General features: G+C 42.2%; 1 protein-coding gene across 1 annotated transcript in view; it reads right to left on the reverse strand.

Moving 5' to 3' along the window:
• The window catches only part of LOC127571887 (collagen alpha-4(IV) chain-like), a 147,506-nt gene that overhangs the window by 11,891 nt on the left and 115,718 nt on the right, over positions 1–19,897 (reverse strand). Inside the window, exons 37-44 of the mRNA XM_052018634.1 lie at positions 18,646–18,753; positions 15,936–16,043; positions 15,137–15,208; positions 13,012–13,140; positions 7,629–7,736; positions 6,163–6,321; positions 3,702–3,809; positions 388–522 (exon numbers count right to left, since the gene is read on the reverse strand). Of these exons, the coding sequence (XP_051874594.1) occupies positions 388–522; positions 3,702–3,809; positions 6,163–6,321; positions 7,629–7,736; positions 13,012–13,140; positions 15,137–15,208; positions 15,936–16,043; positions 18,646–18,753 (927 nt within the window). The remainder of the gene's footprint in view (positions 1–387; positions 523–3,701; positions 3,810–6,162; positions 6,322–7,628; positions 7,737–13,011; positions 13,141–15,136; positions 15,209–15,935; positions 16,044–18,645; positions 18,754–19,897) is intronic.

Here is a 19,897-nt window from a genome sequence, read left to right on the forward strand (position 1 = left end):
CGTCAGGATGGAGACTACCGAGGCGAATATGAGGTGTCGTTCCTCCAACCTGTGTCTGGCCTCAATGTGGCAGTAGAGGAGGCGTGAATAGACATGTCAGTATGGGAGTGGGATGTGGAATTGAAGTGGCAGCCACTTGAAAAGGGTATCACTCTGCCATCACAGGAGCAGATATCTGGCTTCAACGTCCAAGAACACATTTTAATTGTTGCTCGAGTTACACCAGATAACCATATGACAGAGGGAGAGAGAAACTTCCATGTGGTTACTCTGTTGCTTCCTCCAGCCATTGCATGTTGCCACCAGCAAGCCTGGCTTAATTTTTACTAAGATTTTTTCCATCATTTTCTCAACTCCCATGGAGTGTACACTTAAAGCAGACCATACCTGACTGGCCACGAGGACCAGGTTGGCCCATCGATCCTGGATTTCCGAGAGAGCCCGGTGGTCCCGGTGGGCCAGGAGCTCCTCTGTGTTCATTCATGTTCACTATGTCTTCATAAATAATGGAACCAGGTGGGCCTGCAGTTCAATCAACAAACAAATGGTGTTTACAGACACAGCCATCTAAGGAGCCAGAAAATATTGGGAATTTTAACACACAAATAAGAATCAAAATTCTGAAAAATCAGAGTAGGAAAGCTTAGAATCACTTAAGAAACGATTCGGCCAAAAATTCTGTGCCGTTTGCATGCAACCAACTATGATAAAATAAGATATCTTTATTAGTCACATGTACATCAAAACATACAGTGAAATGCATCTTTTGCGTAGAGTGTTCTGGGGGCAGCCCGCAAGTGTCACGACGCTTCCAGCGCCAACATAACATGCCCACAACTTCCTAACCCGTACATCTATGGAATGTGGGAGGAAACCAGAGCACCCGGAGGAAACCCACGCAGACATGGGGAGAAACTCCTTACAGATAGTGGTCAGAATTGAACCTGGGTCGCTGGCACTGTAAAGTGTTATGCTAACTGCTACACTACCGTGCAATATGTGGTAGTGTTAACCCAAGCTGTCTGACTGGAAATGCAGAGGATCATATAGATTGCTCCTTTTTGTGACCCACTCTACTCTGTTTTATACTGGAGAGAAGTACTGGATGTGTGTAAAACCAGCATTCCGTCCAACACTGGGAATTAGGTTAAAATTCTCTGAACGAATCTTGCACACTCTCCAAAAATCACAATTTACATAATAAGCTGCTGGAAATACTCAGCAAATCAAGCAGCAGCAATGAAGAGAGAAACAGATAGTGAAATATTGACTGCTTGAAGAGCCAATTCTGTTTCTCCCTCCCCAGTGCCTGACTTTGCCAAATATTTCCACCATTTGTTGTTCTTATTTCAGATTTCTAGCTTCTGCTCAATTTGTTCAACAGAATGCATCAGTACCAGATTTCAAACCTTTCCAGACTCTGTGCAGTTTATTTTCTGCGGAGTTTTTACTCATTCTGCCTGGTCAAAGGGAGGAATCCCACCTTCAGTAAACGTTAGCCATCCTACTTCTTAGCTATTGGATTTTGATTGTCCTCAGTTGCCACAACAAACCCTCCTTTCCTAGCTACCAACTCCACCCATGCCTCTGGCCACTATTTTAGGCTGAACCAGATTGCTTGCAACATCAAGTCCTATTGACATCAAGATAAGATTCAGGCTATGTGTCCACTTCACTATCTACTTCCCACCTCACTAACGCTACCCATCTGTGACCTTGCTTTGGCTCATATACCACTGAAGCCTTTGTACTCTCAAGACATTGCTCTTCTGATCCAACTCACAACATGTTAGCTCACCCATCTACCTTCTGCTCCACTGAGTCACTACGTAGTAATAACTTGATTTAAAATACCCAACCTTGTTTTCAAATGCTTCTGTGGCCTCACCTCTTTCTACCCTATAATCTCCTCCAGCTTCACAACCCTCAGAACTCCTCCAATTTTGCCTTCTTATATTCCCTCGTTTTAATTTCTGCACCAGTGACCATGTCCTGAGCTATGTCCAGTCTACAGGTTTTGGAATTCCCTCCTAAACTTCTCCTCCTCTCAAGTCTTTAATAAACTTCTTGGCACCTCTCACACCTGAAATAACATTCACTACATGACTCAGTGTGAACTTTTGTTTGATTACGCTCCCACAGTGCCATGGAACATCTTGTTGTGCTGAAGGAACAATAAAACTGCAAGTTGTTGTACAATCACTCATCGTGGCTCACCTTGATCACCTGCAGAGGTCACCAAATCCAGCACCAACAGGGAGGGCAGCATGAAAATCAAAACAAAGAAAAAAAAGTTAATGCAAACGCTCTGTAGAAAGTGTTCAAAGGAGGTTCACTTATCTCTGGTTTATACATGTGCCAGTCCATGTCTGTCCACCTGAAATCGTTGCTTACAGTCTCCCGTGCACCAGATGCGGATGTGGATGGCCTATCGTGCTGGCCAAAGCATCAGGGCCCCCACTGGTCTTGTTCAGCATCATGCTGCTGGAAGTCAAGTTAATCCAGAATAAAATCACCTTTGTGACCGTTTCTGGGTCAATTCATTCCAAATGGGAAAATAGACCAGGCACTTCCAGTCACAAGTCACCCTGACGTGATTTTAGTGTTGGTACTGCACAGGATGACATCATTCCCCATATAGTGTTTCTGTGGGGACCAGTGGTGCGGCACTCCTAAAAAAACATGGTCTTAATCCCATGGTGCTAACCAGGGAGACCTGGAGTTATGTGACTTACATAGATCCTCAGGCCACCAACTCTGTGGGGCTTTTGGTGTTGCTACTCAAGTAAATAACATAGAGCTACCAATAACACCTGCTCTACTGAAGACAGTTAACTCACAACAGTGACTGAATCAACAATGTGTAAAAAGTCAAATCCTATGGTGCACGCAGTTCTTAAAAGTTCACTCACACGCTACACCCACTATCTGCCCTCCTTCACCAGCAGTGCTGAGCACCCACATCTTGATGCAGGTCTCCTTTCCCAATCTTCCCTCCTTCCAATATGAAACTGGTTTCCCCAACACAGCTACTAATTCCCTTTTTACTCAATGCTGCCGCCTCTCCCGATCCTGTTCCCAAAACCCTCTTTCCTGATGCTGCTCCTGATCCCCAAGCCGCTTCTGGCCTTCCCATTCCCAACCCTCCCACTTGGTGGGCTCCGAAGTCCCCACCTCCCACCATCAACAGTTCATGGCTGATTTCCTGGGACAGCCTTTGGGAAAAGTGTACTGAGTAGCACAATGTCAAATCCAGAAATGTCCAGTGGCTGTTTTCCTTTATAGGTAAATGGGACTAGCCGAATAATGTTTTGGCACAGACTAGAAGGGCCAAATGGCCTGTTTTCTGTGCTGTAGTTTTTCTATGGTTTCTAACCAGCAACTGGATTATAATGCAGTGGAGCAGGAGTCATTCTGGTCACTGTTGCATCATGTCAATGCATCCTAGCTTGCACTATAGTTTCCAGGCCACTAGGTACAGGGGATGGGATCAATCCTGTCAGCTCTTGCGTATTCTCAGCACGTATGGAATTGGAGAAATCCTGTGAGAATTCACACCATGTTTGGGGTAAGCATAATTATTTGACCAACCCTGTGATTCTCCATGCTTTCTCAGGTCAATATTGAGTGTGTTCTCTGAGGAGTCTGTTTACTGCTATATTATTCCATTCAATTTCACCAATGATTGAAAAGTAACATACCTGGAGAGCCCCTGGGACCTGGACAACCTCGTTCACCTTGGTCACCTGGCATTCCCAAAGGTCCATCGAGCCCAGGGAACCCTGCAAACCCCTGCTCTCCCATTTCACCTGGGCAATAAACAAAGACCGTGACTGGAATATGCATCATGAAGTACAAAATAAAGGGCAATCATTTTGATCTTTTGTTACAACTCCAATGAAGGGGAATGAAAGAAAACTCCAACAAGAATGGAAGAGCCCCAAATTAAGATTTAGGAATGAGTCAGTCTTCAAATGCAGTTGGATAAATTCCTTTTGACAAATAAAGTGTGTGGAAAGAGTTTGGCTTTGGTGAGAGTGAGGTGCTAGTGAGAATTTAACAAACACTAATGCAAGGAAATGTAGGGAACTCTTGTAATGTGTGTTAGGTGAAATAACTCAACTGTCATCAATTCTCCTCCTATCCGTAAAAAGATTACTTAAAGGATGGAATCTGATTGTGTTGAATGAATAATGGTGCAGACATTAAATAAGTATTTTATGTACATGGTGGTGAAAGCAAGAATGTAAGAGTGGCTCAAGAGGATACATCGTTTTTACAGGTAATTCTGAAAGTAGAGGTCCGCTTGGGTATAAAATTAGGGGCTGTCCCAGTCCAAACCCAACATGAGCCCAATTGCTTGAGGTTTCTTCCATGCTCGACATGACCAGGAATGAGTACAATCTCAGGTAAGCAGGCTTGACCTGATCTGAGCCTAATTATTTCATCAGGTGTATATCTGATCCAGCTGGAGCCCAATACAGATGATCGGGTCCTGTCGTGCTCAGATCTGGCAGCCAGACTCTTATCTAGAAGAGGTGTACTCCAGGTAGCTAAATCACTTAGCCCTGGTAACCATAGTCTATTGAATGATTTACAGATGAAATATCAGAGACTCTGGCTTCAACTTTCCAATCAGCTTTTATATGAAAACCATCCTTGTAGACAGGAGCATTGGCAGTCTGACATCGGCATGAGGGAAAGATAACTTGTTTAAACATGGACTAGTGCAACGCTAATTATGGGCAAAGCTAGGGTTTCTGATTAGAAGATAAAGCATCAACATGGTATCTGCCAGCCTCAGTTTTGAATGGTTAGGTTAATAAACATTGCATTAATTATGTTTCTTCATTGTTCACAGCCTTTTTGTACTATTTATATCAGAGCTCCAAGCAGTGATTTTTATGATCAGTGGTGTGGGCCACTCAAGACAAGGGACTCAGTCAGGGCCCATTGCCTGGGGGTGCCCAGGCACACAGGAGATTGCCATGTCCCCTCTCTCCCTTGTGTTGTCTCACCTCCATGGCAGCCTTTAATGCAGCTGCCTGCTGTTGCCATGGGGAAAGTAGTCATAGTCTGACACTCCTCCCACAGTAGCTGCCATCTTTCCAGCAGCTCCTGTTGAGAGCCACACAGGCCCTGTTTTAGTACACAATTCTGTGTGGGGAAAACCCCAGCAGCAAAATTTCCTCTGCACCTTTGCCCAAGTTCAATGCTTTTTGTGGGGGTTCGAGTTGGTATTAGCACCATATGTTTTGCATACTTAGCACAACTAAAGATAGTGAACTCCAATCTTCAACAAAAATATTTCCTAAATCACAAAAACCTGAAGTATTGTAGGTCCAGAATCTATGTGTTTGACTTTTAATTGCCCTCTGAAATGGCTCACCAAACCATTCAGTTCAAGAAACTAGGGCTGACTAATAAATGCTGGCCTTTCCGGGATGACTGAAAGAAGAGTAGGGATTTTATAAACAATGAGGAGGATTGTGAAATGTCTCAGTCCGATAAAGGTGGTTGGGAGAGTGACGTAAGACGTCATTGATATTGTGGGTGATTCATATGAAGCATTGGTCAAGCTGCAATGAAATATTTGGCTGTTTTTGAGTACACAGTTATACACAAACTAAAGTGGCTCTACACAACAGATTCAGTGAATGAAACAAGTGGTAGAAAGCTAAGGTTGTTAGGAAACCTTTGAGCGAATGGAATCATTTCCACACTGAAGGCCCAGAGAAAGTTTTGTGGAGTTTTTAGTTAAATATAACTTTTGGGAGCATAAAAACCTATTTCCTGGAGTTACAGTCCATAGAGAAGGAAGCATTAATTCTACTGACAGAGACTAGGAGGCTGGAAAATGATATGGGTACAACAGGGAGTGCCTTTGGTAGAAAACACTCAATAGAGAAAAATCAGAAAAATATTTGAAAGTGAAAGAATTGTGACACAGAGAATGGGGTTGGGATAAGTGATGTTAAACATAATGAAGTAACCTTGTATATTGTATTGGTCAAGTAAGTTACAAATGATTCTCTAAAAAATGTCTGCTTTTACAAACCAATATGTGTTGGAGTCAACAATGGAATTTTTAACCATTTGGATATTCATATGCCACAAGCCAAAATTACCAAAAATGTCAAATTAAACTTGCTTTGCAAATACCTTTAAAACCTGGTGGCCCTGGAAGGCCAGTAGCTCCACATGGACCCTGCTCCCCAGGTGGTCCTTGAGCACCATTTTCTCCCATTGCACCTGGTTCTCCAGGATCCCCTGGGGCTGTGATACAAGGAGACCCTGGATCACCTGGAAAACCAGGAGGACCTGTAAAAAAAAGACAAGGATATGGAAATTTAAGCAGATAATCTGAGCATGTAGGTAATGTAAACAATGCTGATCCCACCTAATACCATGAGCATAGAACATGGACGGTGCCACACCTTTTCCTGATTACTAAGGCCACTTGGGTCCTATTCCTGACCCCATGGCTCGACTAGGGCCAATTCCAGTACCATTATAAAGCCACATGAAGTGTATTGCCCATGATTATTGGCAGAAGATTGATGGGAAAATACAAAGCCATTTGCTTTAATGTCACAGTACTGAGCAAGGATTCCAAACCTCTCAACCGTTCCAGTTTGTAGGACTGGGCAGACTTTCAAACCACAGAAGTGGACGACCCAAAGAAAATTTAGGGAGCCCGTTCAAAGAATCTCTCCAGGAATAGACAGATGCAAACTAAAATTAGAATATTTCAAGTTGCTGTTATAAGACTCTTGAACAGACCTCTTGCACAATAAAGATGACCTCTTGACCTCACAATCTACCTTGTCATGGGCCTTGCACCTTATTGTCTGCCTGCACTGCACTTTCTCTGTAACTGTAACATGATATTCTGTATTTTGTTATGCTCTTCCTTTGACATATTTATGTTTTGAAATAACCTGAATGGATGGCATGCAAAACAAAGTTTTTCACTGTAACAAACCAATTCTAAATACTGATGCACATAGTAGATGTCTACAGAGGACAGAAAGACTGGATACTCATGTAAGGAAATCCCAAGAGAATGTACCATGTCCAATGGAGGGAAAAACTGCCTTCTTCCTCATGTCACAGATGCAGATTATTGCAGACAATGTCCAAGTAGTTGATGCTAACAACTTGGAACCAAACAGTACATTCCCTCTACTTTCTTGAATGCTTATCCTCCAAAGTCATCTTGCATTGTTCTTGCTGATATGTCCATTTTATATCCCAAACTTGGCAAAAAACTGCAATCCCAGCTCAGTCAAAATCCACTGCATATTTGCACATCACCAGCAGAGGGCAGAAGATCCCATTTCAGTGTTATAGTAACACAATCTGATTTTAACCAAACTTGCTGGGCAGCAAACCCACGAGATAAAGCAGAACAGCAGTTTTACACAATATTGCTCAATTTATTTCAATAAAGACGAAAATCATTTGCTATATAAAGCCAGCGCTGACCTTCCCCCATTATTTTTGCAACAGCGGAGTTAGGTTAAAACTACCCCCATCTTTTTGGAGGCAATTAAATAATCAACTCCCATAATAAAGTCTTGAGACATTAGTATTGAAAAAGCTTTCATTGGCAAGTGCTTTCCTACCTGGTGGACCATCAAAACCGGGTGGACCTTCATCTCCTGGAGGTCCATGTGATACAATATCGCAAGTCGGCCCTCTTGGGCCAGGAGGTCCAGGTGGCCCACACACACCTGTAATTTTAATTCAAGTTTAGTGGTGGTATTGAAATAATGGCCCTAATTATTAATGTACTCAGGAAACAGTTGTGTTGATGTTACAGATTTTGTATTTGGACAGAGAATATTTTAAAATACAGCAATTGACAAATACTTCAGTTTTACCAGAATTTTTTGGTGGTGCAATAGAATTTTTATCTAAAAGTGATAGTTAAATATAATGGTGTCATTTGTGCTTGGGTTCCAAAATTAGTTCTGGAATCTCCAAGTTGTGTACAAAAAGAGATCCCCAGCTGTGTACTGCAAAACATCTGCAATGCAACATTTGATTCCACCCATACAAAATTCATTTGCTCTTCTGAGTTTTGTGGACAACACAGGTCACTCCCACAGAGGCAGGGCTTAACTGGAGAGCCGAGGCCTGCTTCTATGTTAACTACAAGGACCTTGGTTACCTGCTTGGCTGGTGGGACGTCCATAATGTTGAACTACAGGGAGCTTTCCTTGTTTAAAACAAACACACACAATTTTGCTTGCTGTTTGCTCTCACTGCTCCTGCTGATATCTTCAGTGCCTCTGATCGCACAACCAACCACTACACCCCAGAACATAGCTCAATCACATATGACCAATCTCAGCACCCATCTGACATTTGTCCCTTTCCTGATATTGACCCTTCCCTTGATACCCTCCGACACCCCATCTCTTACTTCAGGCTCAATCCTGCCATCCCCCCATCTCCCACCTGTAGTTCTTCAGCCTTGAGTGCAATGAAATGTTGCTGTTGTCACAGCTGAGGTTGGGAGATGGGCTTGCTTCTCACAAACTGACACTGGAGTGGATGAAGACCAAATCCTTTTTATTCCATCAGTGGTTCAGGGGCTCCAAGCAAACAGGGTTTATGATGCATGGAGCAGCTCTCTGGGGCTCTGCGGAGTTTGCTGTACAATGAGCTAGCAGGGGAGAATCAGCATTAGGCCCTACGTGCATTGACTGGCATGTCAGAGTGGGAGGGATAACTGGAGGACAGTGCTGGCAGACACCCAGGTTCAATCCTAACCTCTACCCATGTCTGTCGGGAGTTTGCATATTCTCCATGAACCAATTTCTTCCAGTTGCTCCAGTTTCCTCACACGTCCCAAAAATGTTAATTTAGGTTAATTGGCCACTGTAGATTGCCCCTCTTATGTAGGTTAGTGGTGGAATCTGGGGGGAGTTGATGGGAATACGTGGAGAATAAAATGGGTTAAATTAGGATTTGAGTAAAAATTGTGCTTGATAGTTGGCACTTTTCCCGTGTTGTATATCTGACTGTGAGGTAACAGAAAAAGTCATAAGATTGATAGAGAGGTAACAGTGGCAAAGAATGAGAACAAATTATATTTAGAGAATTTGTTTCATAAGGGTCCTGCAGAAGGCCTTCAAATGATCAGGTGCCACTTAAATTAAAGCTGTTGTTGTTTTATTAACTTGGTGAAAGGTGAGGCTCAGGTGTTGCCTGTCCTAACTTTGGTAAGGTGGGTAAGTGGGGTAGACAGAGCTCAGAAGCTAATTTGGGATCTTCTGCATTATATGTTATATTTAGCTCACAGACATGGAAGAGGAAAGTCTTGGTGCTTGTATAAGAATCCTGGCGATGAGGCATTCTGACAAATGACTTTGACAGTCCACTCAGAGGTCCATTCAATGGGATCCACCATCTCTTTTTCACAAAGGTTGCTGAGGACTTTCTGTGCAGACTGCCGCCTATTCAAAGGTGTTCTGCGCAAACTATTTTTAGGCAGGACAGATGGCTCGGCATTGTCCAACTGAATAGAGCGTTCCATAGTCTCCCCTCCCACGGCCCAATTCTTCACATGAAGGAGACCAGATAGAACCTCAGCACCTAAAGTTTGCATATCCAGGGTGCACACACAGCTTGACAAAACCACACACAAGGAAAGAAACATTGAGGTCATGTTGTAAATATTTTAAACTAATATAATGTAATTATTGAGGCAGGCTGATCTGGAAGGTTAGGTCGCATGGGATTCAGGGGGAACTAGAGAGGTGGATTCAGAATTGGCTCGACGATAGGAAGCAGAGGGTGATGGTTGAAGGTCGATTCTCCGACTGGAGGCCTGTGACTAGAGGGGTGCCCTAGGGATCAGCGTTGGGACCTCTGTTATTCATTATTTATGTAAATGATTTGGATATGAATGTACATGGCACAATTAGCACATTTGCTGATGATACTAAATTAGGGGGATTTGTTGATAGTGAAGCAGGTTACAATGAATTGCAAAGAGATTTTTACCAGTTAGGGAGATGGGCTGAGGAATAGCAAATGGATTTCAACTTAGATAAATGTGAGGTGATGCATTTTGGACAGTCAAATCAGGGTAGGACTTATACAGTGAATGGCAGGGCACTGATGAGTGTCGTGGAACAGAGGGACCTGGGAGTACAAGTGCACAGTTCACTGAAAGCAGCCGCGCAAGTAGACAGGGTGGTGAAGAAGGCGTTTAGCATGCCGGCCTTCATCAGTCAGGGCATCGAGTTTAGGAGTAGGGACATTATGTTGCAGTTATACAAGTCGTTGGTGAGGCTGCACTTGGAGTATTGTGTACAATGTTGGTCACCCAGTTATAGGAAAGACAAGTCAAGCTGGAGAGGGTGCAGAAGAGATTTATGAGGATGCTGCCTGGACTAGAGGGCCTGAGTTATAGAGAGAAGTTGGCCACGCTGGATCTTTATTCCTTGGAGCATAGGAGAATGAGGAGAAACCTCATAGAAGTTTATAAAATCATGAGGGGTATGGATAAGGTGGACTGTCCAAAACTGGTTGGGAAGTCCAAAACTGGAGGGCATAGATACAAGGTAAGAGGGGAGAGATTTAAAAGCGACCTGAGAGGTAACTTCTTTACACAGAGGGTAGTGAGTGCCTGGAATGAGTTGCTTGAGGAAGTGGTCGAGGCGGGTACAATTGCAACATTTAACAGGCATTTGGATAGGCACACGGAGGGGAGGGGCTTGGAGGGTTATGGGCCGAACACGGGCAACTGGGACTAGCAGGGAGGATGCTGTGGTCGGCATGGACCAGTTGGGCCGAAGGGCCTGTTTCCATGCTGTATGACTCTATTGTAAGCTAATATAAAGATGTAAGGCAACAAATTAATATCTGTATTCCATGACTGCAAATTGTATGAATAACATACATTTTGGAAAACAACATAGACGAAAAAAACACCTGAGTCCTTCAGCATTTGTCTATCACAGTCTGGAGAAGGAGGGGCCAGGTGGCGGAGGCAGGAGGGTCATGTGAGCAAAGCACAAAATGCCTGGCAGTTTGAGCCAGCTCCATTTTATATGGTGAAAGAGACGTGCACAATTCACATCAGTGACACCATAAACAGAGAGTTCTGTTAACAAGTCAACCTATCCATGCTCAATTCTAGACATAGCATTACAAATGTTCTGCAGTGTTGGTTTTGGAACAATTTTGGGAAGGAGATGCAACAGAAGAAATCCCCATGATTTGCCACAACTGGAGGAGAAATTCTGCACAATGAGCCTGTGGGTAGAAGGGTCCCTGCAATGTGCCTATTAAATACAAGGGGCACAACAGGGACAAGGGCGAGTAAGTTATACTGAGTATCACATTCACATAAAATAACCACAAGCACAAAAGACTAGTGTGGGCAAACCAGTAGTCACAAATATTCCCTCAATTGATCAATATCTCTGAGTGCTCACCTGTAGGACCTGGAGTGAGTTCATAAAGGCAAAGGCCAAGCATCAGGAGGTAGTATGGATTCATGTGATGATATTAGTCAAAGGCAAATGCAAACATGCAAAACAAAAATTAAAAATACTCAACAGATTTCTTCTTTTCCTTTAACACATACAGGAAATGGTGATAAGACACAAGATGACAACAAATGAATGAAATAACATGAAGTAGTATTAGATTTTGCCAAACCAGCAACAGTGTAAGGTCATTCATGTTTCCATTGATTAGTGCTAGAGTGGATCATTGGACAATGCTCTAAACACTCACATAATTAAGTCTCCAATCAATACTTTTCACTTAAAGTGTTAATCACGTTATAACAGATTCATTTGTGCATGGACATTTTGTTCAATATAACCATCAATCCAAAATACCTCTTCAAGTTGGAAGATGATTAAAGCTTTTCTTAGCCTTCAAATTGCTTTAAAGGTTCAACAGGTCCCCTGTTCACAGGCATAGTGGGACAATTTCTCAGGCAGGCCAGAAGATCCTTTCATAGCTCAGCAGGTTAAAGTTTGCCTTATATAACAAGATTTCTATGCAGTACATGGCTTCTCCTTGGAATTATAATGAATCGCTGATATGTGGTGAAGAAACGTGGGTGACCTTACAGACGTTTATAAAACCATGAGAGGAATAGATAAGGTGAATAGCCACAGTCTATTCACTGGGGTAGGGGAGTCCAAAAACTAGAGGGCACAGGTTTTAAAGGGACCTGAAGGGTAACTTTTTCACAAAGAGGGTGGTGTCTATATGGAACGAGCTGCCAGAGGAAGTGGTAGGGGTGGATACAATTATGATATTTATAAGACATTTGGACAGATACATGGATAGGAAAGCTTTAGAGGAATATGGGCCAAATGCAGGCAAACAGGACTAGCTCAGTTTGGCAACTTGCTCAGCATGGACAAGGACTGAAGGGCCTGTTTACCATGCTGTATGGCTCTATGACTCTAATATGATTAGGCAGATAAAGTACCCATAAAAAGAATACTAAAACACTTGCAGGAAGTACTGAGAAACAAATCCCAAACTAATGTAATGTTTCCCTAAGGTACTAAAGGCAAAGTATACTCAAGCTTTTGAGATTTATTTCAATATCAGATTGATTGTGGTAAAAATCAATCCTCTGTTGTATGAGTTAACTGATGTAGAAACATCTGCATGTTGATTTCTGATCAGTGGCAAGTGCACGGAAGCAACAGGAGAAGAGGACCCTCAATAATCATCTAAGAACAGTCTTCAACATGAGGATATGAACACATAGGCTCTAATGTTAAGGACTCATGCACGCCAATCCAAAAGTCAGAAAGCTATATTTCTTTGTTATAAATGTGCTTCTGATATTAGTTCAGTGGAACTGAATTTCAGAAACAGTGTTCAATGCACGCATGCTAATAAATCATACAACTAGCATGTATAACAGAGAACTAATGTTTTTGGTTTTAAACACAATGTATTGCCAGGCACTCAGTATTCAAAGGAAGATTGATCCCTTAAATTAACGTACATTCCTACCTTCTGGCCCTCGAGGTCCTGGACTGCCCCTTGGGCATGGAGTAACACCACCAGGAGGTCCGGGAGCACCCTTTTGACCCTTACATCCAATTGGTCCTGGTGATCCAGGTGGTCCTGGTTCACTGGGTCCTTTAGAACGATAAGGTTACAGCTGTATTAATAGATCAAGCAACAGTTCACAGGATAATGCTGAATTCACAACTTGGAGACAACTTAAGCTCTAGTATTATACAGTAAAGGAAGTTAAACCAACTGGACATCATTCCATAATAGTACCAGAGACTTGGGTTCAACCCTGACCGCAGGTGCCACCTGTGTGGAGCCTCTCTGTGATAGCATGAGTTTCCTCCAGATGCTCTGGTTTCCTTCCACATTCCAAAGATGTGCAAGTTGGTAGACTAATTGACCACTGTAAGTTGCCTTTAGTGCATCAGTGAGTGGTAGCATCTGAAGGCAGTTGATGAGCACATCACAGAAACCAGTCCCCCCGTCCATGGACTCTGTCTACATTTCTCACTGCCTCGGTAAAGCAGCCAACATGATCAAGGACCCCACCCGCCCTGGGACATTGTCTCTTCTCCCCCCCTCCCACTGGACAGAAGATACAAAAGCCTGAAAGCACGTACCACCAAGCTCAAGGACAGCTTCTATCTCGCTGTTATAAGACTATTGAACGGTCCCCTTGTATGACATGATGGACTCTTGACCTCACAATCTACCTCGTCAGGGCCTTGCACTTTATTGTCTGCCTACACTGCACTTTCTCTGTGACTTTAACACTTATTCTGCATTCTGTTATTGCTTTTCCCTTGTACGACCTCAATGCACTGTTGTAATGAAATGATCTGTATGGGTGGCATGCAAAACAAAGTTTTTCACTGTACCTCGGTACGTGAAAATAATAAACCAATCTACCAATTTAGAATGTGGGATTAATTTAGGATCAGAGCTAATGGATGGTTGATGGTCGATACAGACCTGGTGGATCCATGCTGTATCTTTCTATGATCCTATAACAACACAGATCACATGAATGTATTTGGTGTTGGTATTCACAGGAGAGTGTTGGTGTGACAGGTATATATCTTGAAGAGAAGTTCTTTCCCACTCAATGGAGTCATATTGAAGCAGCTGTGCATTCTCCATTGAAATTAACGAAATCAGATATCAGAAACGATCGGAAGCCTCCCTGAAAGTAGCTACACAGGTTGATGGGGCGATAAAGAACGATATGGCCTGCTTGCCTTCATTAGTCGAGGCACTGAGTTCAAGAGTCAGGAAGTTATGTTGCAGCTTTATAAAACTTTAGTTAGGCTGCATCTGGAATATTGCATTTAGTTCTGGTCACCCCATTATAGGAAGGATGTCAAGGCTTTGGAGAGGGTGCAGAAGAGGTTTACCAAGATGTTGCCTGGATTGGAGGGCATGTGCTGTGGGGATAGGTTGGATAAACTTGGGTTGTTCTCTCTGGAGTGGCAGAGGCTGAGGGGAGATCTGATAGAGGTTTATAAGATTATAAGAGTCATAGGTGGAGTAGACAGCCAGTATCTTTTCCCCAGGGTTGAAATGTCCAATACCAGAGGGCATGCATTTAAGGTGATAGGGGGTAAGTTCAAAGTAGATGTGCGGGACAAGTTTTTTTTTAGACAGAGAGTGGTGGGTGCCTGGAATGCGCTGCCTGGGGGGCGGTGGAGGCAAATACGATAGGGGTGTTCAAGAAGCTCTTAGATAGGCACATGAATGTGAGGCAAGTGGCAGAAGGGATTAGTTTAGTTGGGCATTTTATTACTAATGTAATTGGTTCAGCACAACATTGTGGGCTGAAGGTCCTGTTTGTGTGCTGTACTATTCTATGTTCTAAACAGTGTAGAATGCTCAGCCACCATTGTTGAGTACATTTAGTTAGTGGCTGCAAATCAATTTCTGGGCAATAACATTTAAATGTGATAGGCAAAGGTTGAAGGTATGCCAAAGAGATGTGGCTTGTATCTGGGTTCAGGATGAAATAACTTAGTGCAACGACCCGGAAGACACAATGATTGGATGTAACTGGCATCTGCTAGCTGGATGGAAGAGTTGCTGATTCAGCATTTAACACTGAATATGATAACACTGTAATCCTTACCAGGAGGTCCACATATTCCTTTTTGTCCTCGTAATCCATTTAAACCATTTAAACCAGGTGATCCAGGCATACCTAGAGTCAAGAGAACACTCTTTATAAATCATATATAAAGATTTTATATGCTCAACATATTAAATTTTTTTAAAGCATTGCACATTACACTCGACAGATGGATGGAATATCTGTTTATAATTGCAGTTGAGAATAGTTATGTCTCAACTAGTTGAGATGAACTATAAGTTGGGAATTTTGAAGTGGTGCAGTGTTTAGTTTAGCTTGGAAAGTTGCATAATATTGGATCAGATGTGAATATACTCTTCTCAATTGATGCTTGTCCTGATGAGATCACCAGGAAATGCACATTCATCCCACTAACAACAATATTTGAAACCATTAAATCATTCAGTATTGGTTGTCATTTATTTACCAAACTGTACTTTTTGAAGTCCAAGATATCCTAATATGATTGTACAATGTTTTATTTTAATAAATTAGTCAAAAATGTATTCTCCGAATACTTTGATAAGGACAGCGTTCTGCCTCAGTGACAGAAACAATGCTGATGCATGATAAAGAGAAGCTGGTGGTGTGCACCACCATCCATTCCAGTGTCATTGAAGCAAAAATGAATGGGGCTCCAACTAAGCTACCAATCACAGGTAAAATAGAATGGTATGTTTTCCATGGTTCTGGCTTTAAGTAGTAACTCTTGGGTACTATAATTTCTGAACCTTACCTGTTGTTATCATCTGCCGTTGATTATATTGCTAGTATATTCTGAGGTGTCTCCACAACTTACCTCTGGGACCTGATGGGCCAGGAAAGCTCAAAGGTCCTGGTTGTCCAGGCCTGCCAGGTAATCCTGGGGGTCCTGGGGCTCCTAAATCTCCCGGAGGTCCTTGCGCACCTTAGGAGTTCAATCAGCACAACGATTATTGAACAAGTGATTACACGAACTTTGAATCTGATTTCCAACTCATTTTTTTAAAAATAATATCTGGGTGTCCTAATAAAACTGACGCCCAACAAATGATTAAGATGAAAGTATTACAAGGGAACCAGATGGGTCCCTCCCCTTGATAAACCTGGTCCTGAAAGTAGGAGTTGGGCAAGTTGAACAAGACACACAACCTCCTTAAAAACATACACACATTACCTCCCACTCTGCAACCTGGGAATGCAAAGCTGGGAGTATAAGCATTAAAACTCATTCCTTAAAAAGTTCATTACAAGTTTAAAAATTACTTCCCCCCTCCCCCCCCTTAGGAGGAATTCAAATCAAAATATATATAAACACATATGTACAGTGAATGAAAATGGTTCCTTCCAGAAGTATTTCAGAGTCCATTCCTGGCCATCCCCGGTCAGATATGCATGAGGGGTACTGTGCCGTTCAACAGGACATTCTGGTAGTGCTGAGGCAGGGGGTGATAACTACTGTGACCGAGAAGCTCCTGCCCGTCGCTGCCAGGGAAGAACCAGCTCATGCAACAACCGTGACATAACCCATAAGCCTAATACACACCTAGAGTTACAATTCATCCCTCTATATCAGGGAAACCACATTAAAAGGGAGCTGACAGCTTACCCCATCCCACAGAAGTCAGTTCCCTACTGCCAGCACCCTGAAGGTAACTAAATATTTCTATCAAATGCAAAAATTCTTCTCTTGCTGGTCCCCATGACCATGTGGATTTCCCCCAGGAGATTTGGTTTCTTTCCACATCTCAAAGACATGCAGATTGGTAGATTAATTGGCCACTGGCTGAGTGGGAGAGTATTGGGGAGGGGGTGCAGTTAATGGGAATGTGTTGGGAGAATAAAAAATGGGATTAGTGTGAGCAGATGTTTGATGGTTGCTGGGTACACAGCGGGCAGAGGGACTTGTTACAATGGTGCTCGACTCGATGATTCTCCATAACATGCTTATTATAATCAAGCATATTCCTTTCACGCATTGTTACCCATTTTTCTGTCCATACACATCATAGATAAATGAAAAAGTCCCCATGCAGCCGCTAGAACATTGTGAAAGTCCTCACAGCATTCTCCCCTCTCCTCTTGCTTCCAGATGTGGAGTGGGTGAGTTACAAATATTAATGCTGAGAGCTGATGCTGAGGTGCTTTTGCACTTTTGCAATGCCTGGACATCAATGAACATTTCTTCTAGTGAAAGATCTTCTGTAAGATCCAGTGACTCATGTGCCATCTTACACTCCCTTAGTCCCCATTGCGTTGTAGTTCATTGGACACTTCGAGCCACCATGATCACACTGCTGCTTCTCCACACTTTACTGCTGACAATATCTCCCTCGGAACCTTATTGAGGTACAAAAGGTACTGAACTAATGGAATTATTTTTACTGAGAATGGTAAAATGCAATGTAATAAAAGTCTGTAGAATTATCGATTTTGAATGACTAAGTAGGGAAAGACTAGTTCCTCCAGTTGGATAGGCAGTGGGAACTGGTGTTCAGTTGAAACCTCTCAGTGAAAAAGTGAATAATGAGATTAGAAGAAATAGCTTTGGAGGGAGAGATCATGGATTGTTTTGTTTCTGATTATGGCTGAGACAAATGACATTGTCCTGATCTTTGCAATTGTAATGATGGTGAAACTATCAGCATTTGCTGTTACTATATAATGGCAGTAGCATCAGGATTCCACATGAGGTTTAATACAGAAATTCCAATCATTCACTGGGTGTGATGTCTTCAACTACCTTCAATGTAATCAAGAAAAATCAGTGACAGAAGATTCAGATATCTTCCAATTATTCTTAGCATAAAATATCCCTAACTGTGACATTTTGTTGCAAGAGCTGTGTTTGTAATGGAGTGCTTGGCAAACTCTGTCACTAAAAAGCAAATCTTGTCTATGTGAATTGTAATTCCTTCAGATGCATATTTCTCAATTAAATGGATTTTGAGATAACCAACAGATTCTTATTTTTTTTGTCATTTATTTCCAGATTTCACTTCTACCTTCATCATGTCTGTACTTTCCAATTTTTATTTCATATTCCGTAACTAAAAATAATACTTTTCCCTTCCTGGCTTGGTGCCTTTCAGAATTCTTCAATGTAATTGGTTTCTTAGCCATTTTGACGGTGTCATTGTTTCTCAAGGGTAGGGACCGTCTTGAACTGAAGCCTGACAGCAAGAAATGTCAAAGGAGGTCCATAGCACAGAGCTCACTTGACCTTTGTGCACAGCTTCCTTCTACGCACACAGAGAGCAATGTAACTTTATCACTCACTGCAAAATCCAATGTATGTTTTAAGGAATGCATATCTGAAGTGGGAAGAAGACATACAGGAAGAAAGTAGCGTAGTGGAATTAGATATTGTTCTCATATATAGTCCATATAGATACAATGAGCCACCAGGCTGTAAACCTCTTTGATTCTTCCCCCAAATTCTTCTTGCAATCGCTACACTTAATCACATCTGACACTCTGACACTGATAACAAACAGTTAGCGGGTTGGTTGTTCATTTAAAATAGCTACCTGGGAAGCCAGGTATCCCTGGATCTCCATGCATTCCTTTTGCTCCAGGTGTACCCTTCCTTCCATTTGAACCAGGGGGACCAACCTGCCCAGATAACCCGTCTAGACCTACAAAACAGAAATAAAGTCATTACATATACCACCTTAAAAGTTTATTGCATAGGTAAATATTTATATATATTACTATTCAATGCAGATCTATGCTAGAGATCAGGGACATAAAACATGAAAAACAAATGAAATAAAACAGAAAGTAATAGGGTTAGCAATTAGCTTGGCATTACACTAAAATATTAAGTTACATTTTGCATTAAATATTAAAGAGCATATCACAGAAACAAAGTTCTTATGGGCTTTATAGTCTAGATGCAGAATTGATGTTCCTCTGGCTGGGGTGTTTAAAACCATAGCCATAGTCTCAAAATTCAGGATAGAGATGCAAAGATATTTCTTCCCTCAGAATGTAATGAATCTCATCTTAGTCCCTGAGTATATTCAAGACTGGGATCAATTGCTTTTCATTATCAAGATAATCAAGAGATATAGGGTTAGTGAAGGAAAGTGACTCTGACGTCAAGGATCAATCATGATTGAATAGCACAGTGAGGGGCCAAGTGGCCTACTTCTGCTTCTGTTTCTTATTTTCTTATATTCCAAGTTGCGTGGGACTTTCCAAAGTGCAATTCAAATAAAAGGCAAAAGTATTGCCAATGTTTAATTAAGTCAGACATTCTGTAACTGCATCATATGAAATAATGCTTTGTGCATTACAAAAGTTTAATTTTTATTATAAGTTTCTTCTGCTCTGAAAGGAATGTTGTAAAGGTAGCTATCTTCCAATTATAATGAACTACCCTGTACAAATCATTTAGTAAAATGAGCCTGCCTCCCTTCTGCATAGTTTAAATGTGAAGGTTTTGTGTTTGTCTTGTGGAGAACATCTTGCATTCTGATACAAGATATCTTTATTCAGATATCTTTATTAGTCACATGTACATCGAAACATACAGTGAAATGCATCTTTTGCATAGCGTCTTCTGCGGGCAGCCTGCAAGTGTCACCATGCTTCCGGCGCCAACATAGCATGCCCACAACTAACCCATACGTCTTTTTGGAATGTGGGAGGAAACCAAGCACCTGGAGGAAACCCACGCAGACACAGGGAGAATGTACAAACTCCTTACAGACAGCGGCCAGAATTGAACCCGGGTCACTGGTTCTGTAAAGTGTTATGCTAACCGCTACACTACCG

This window comes from Pristis pectinata, chromosome 6 (genome assembly GCF_009764475.1).
Source record: "Pristis pectinata isolate sPriPec2 chromosome 6, sPriPec2.1.pri, whole genome shotgun sequence".
NCBI lineage: Eukaryota > Metazoa > Chordata > Chondrichthyes > Rhinopristiformes > Pristidae > Pristis > Pristis pectinata.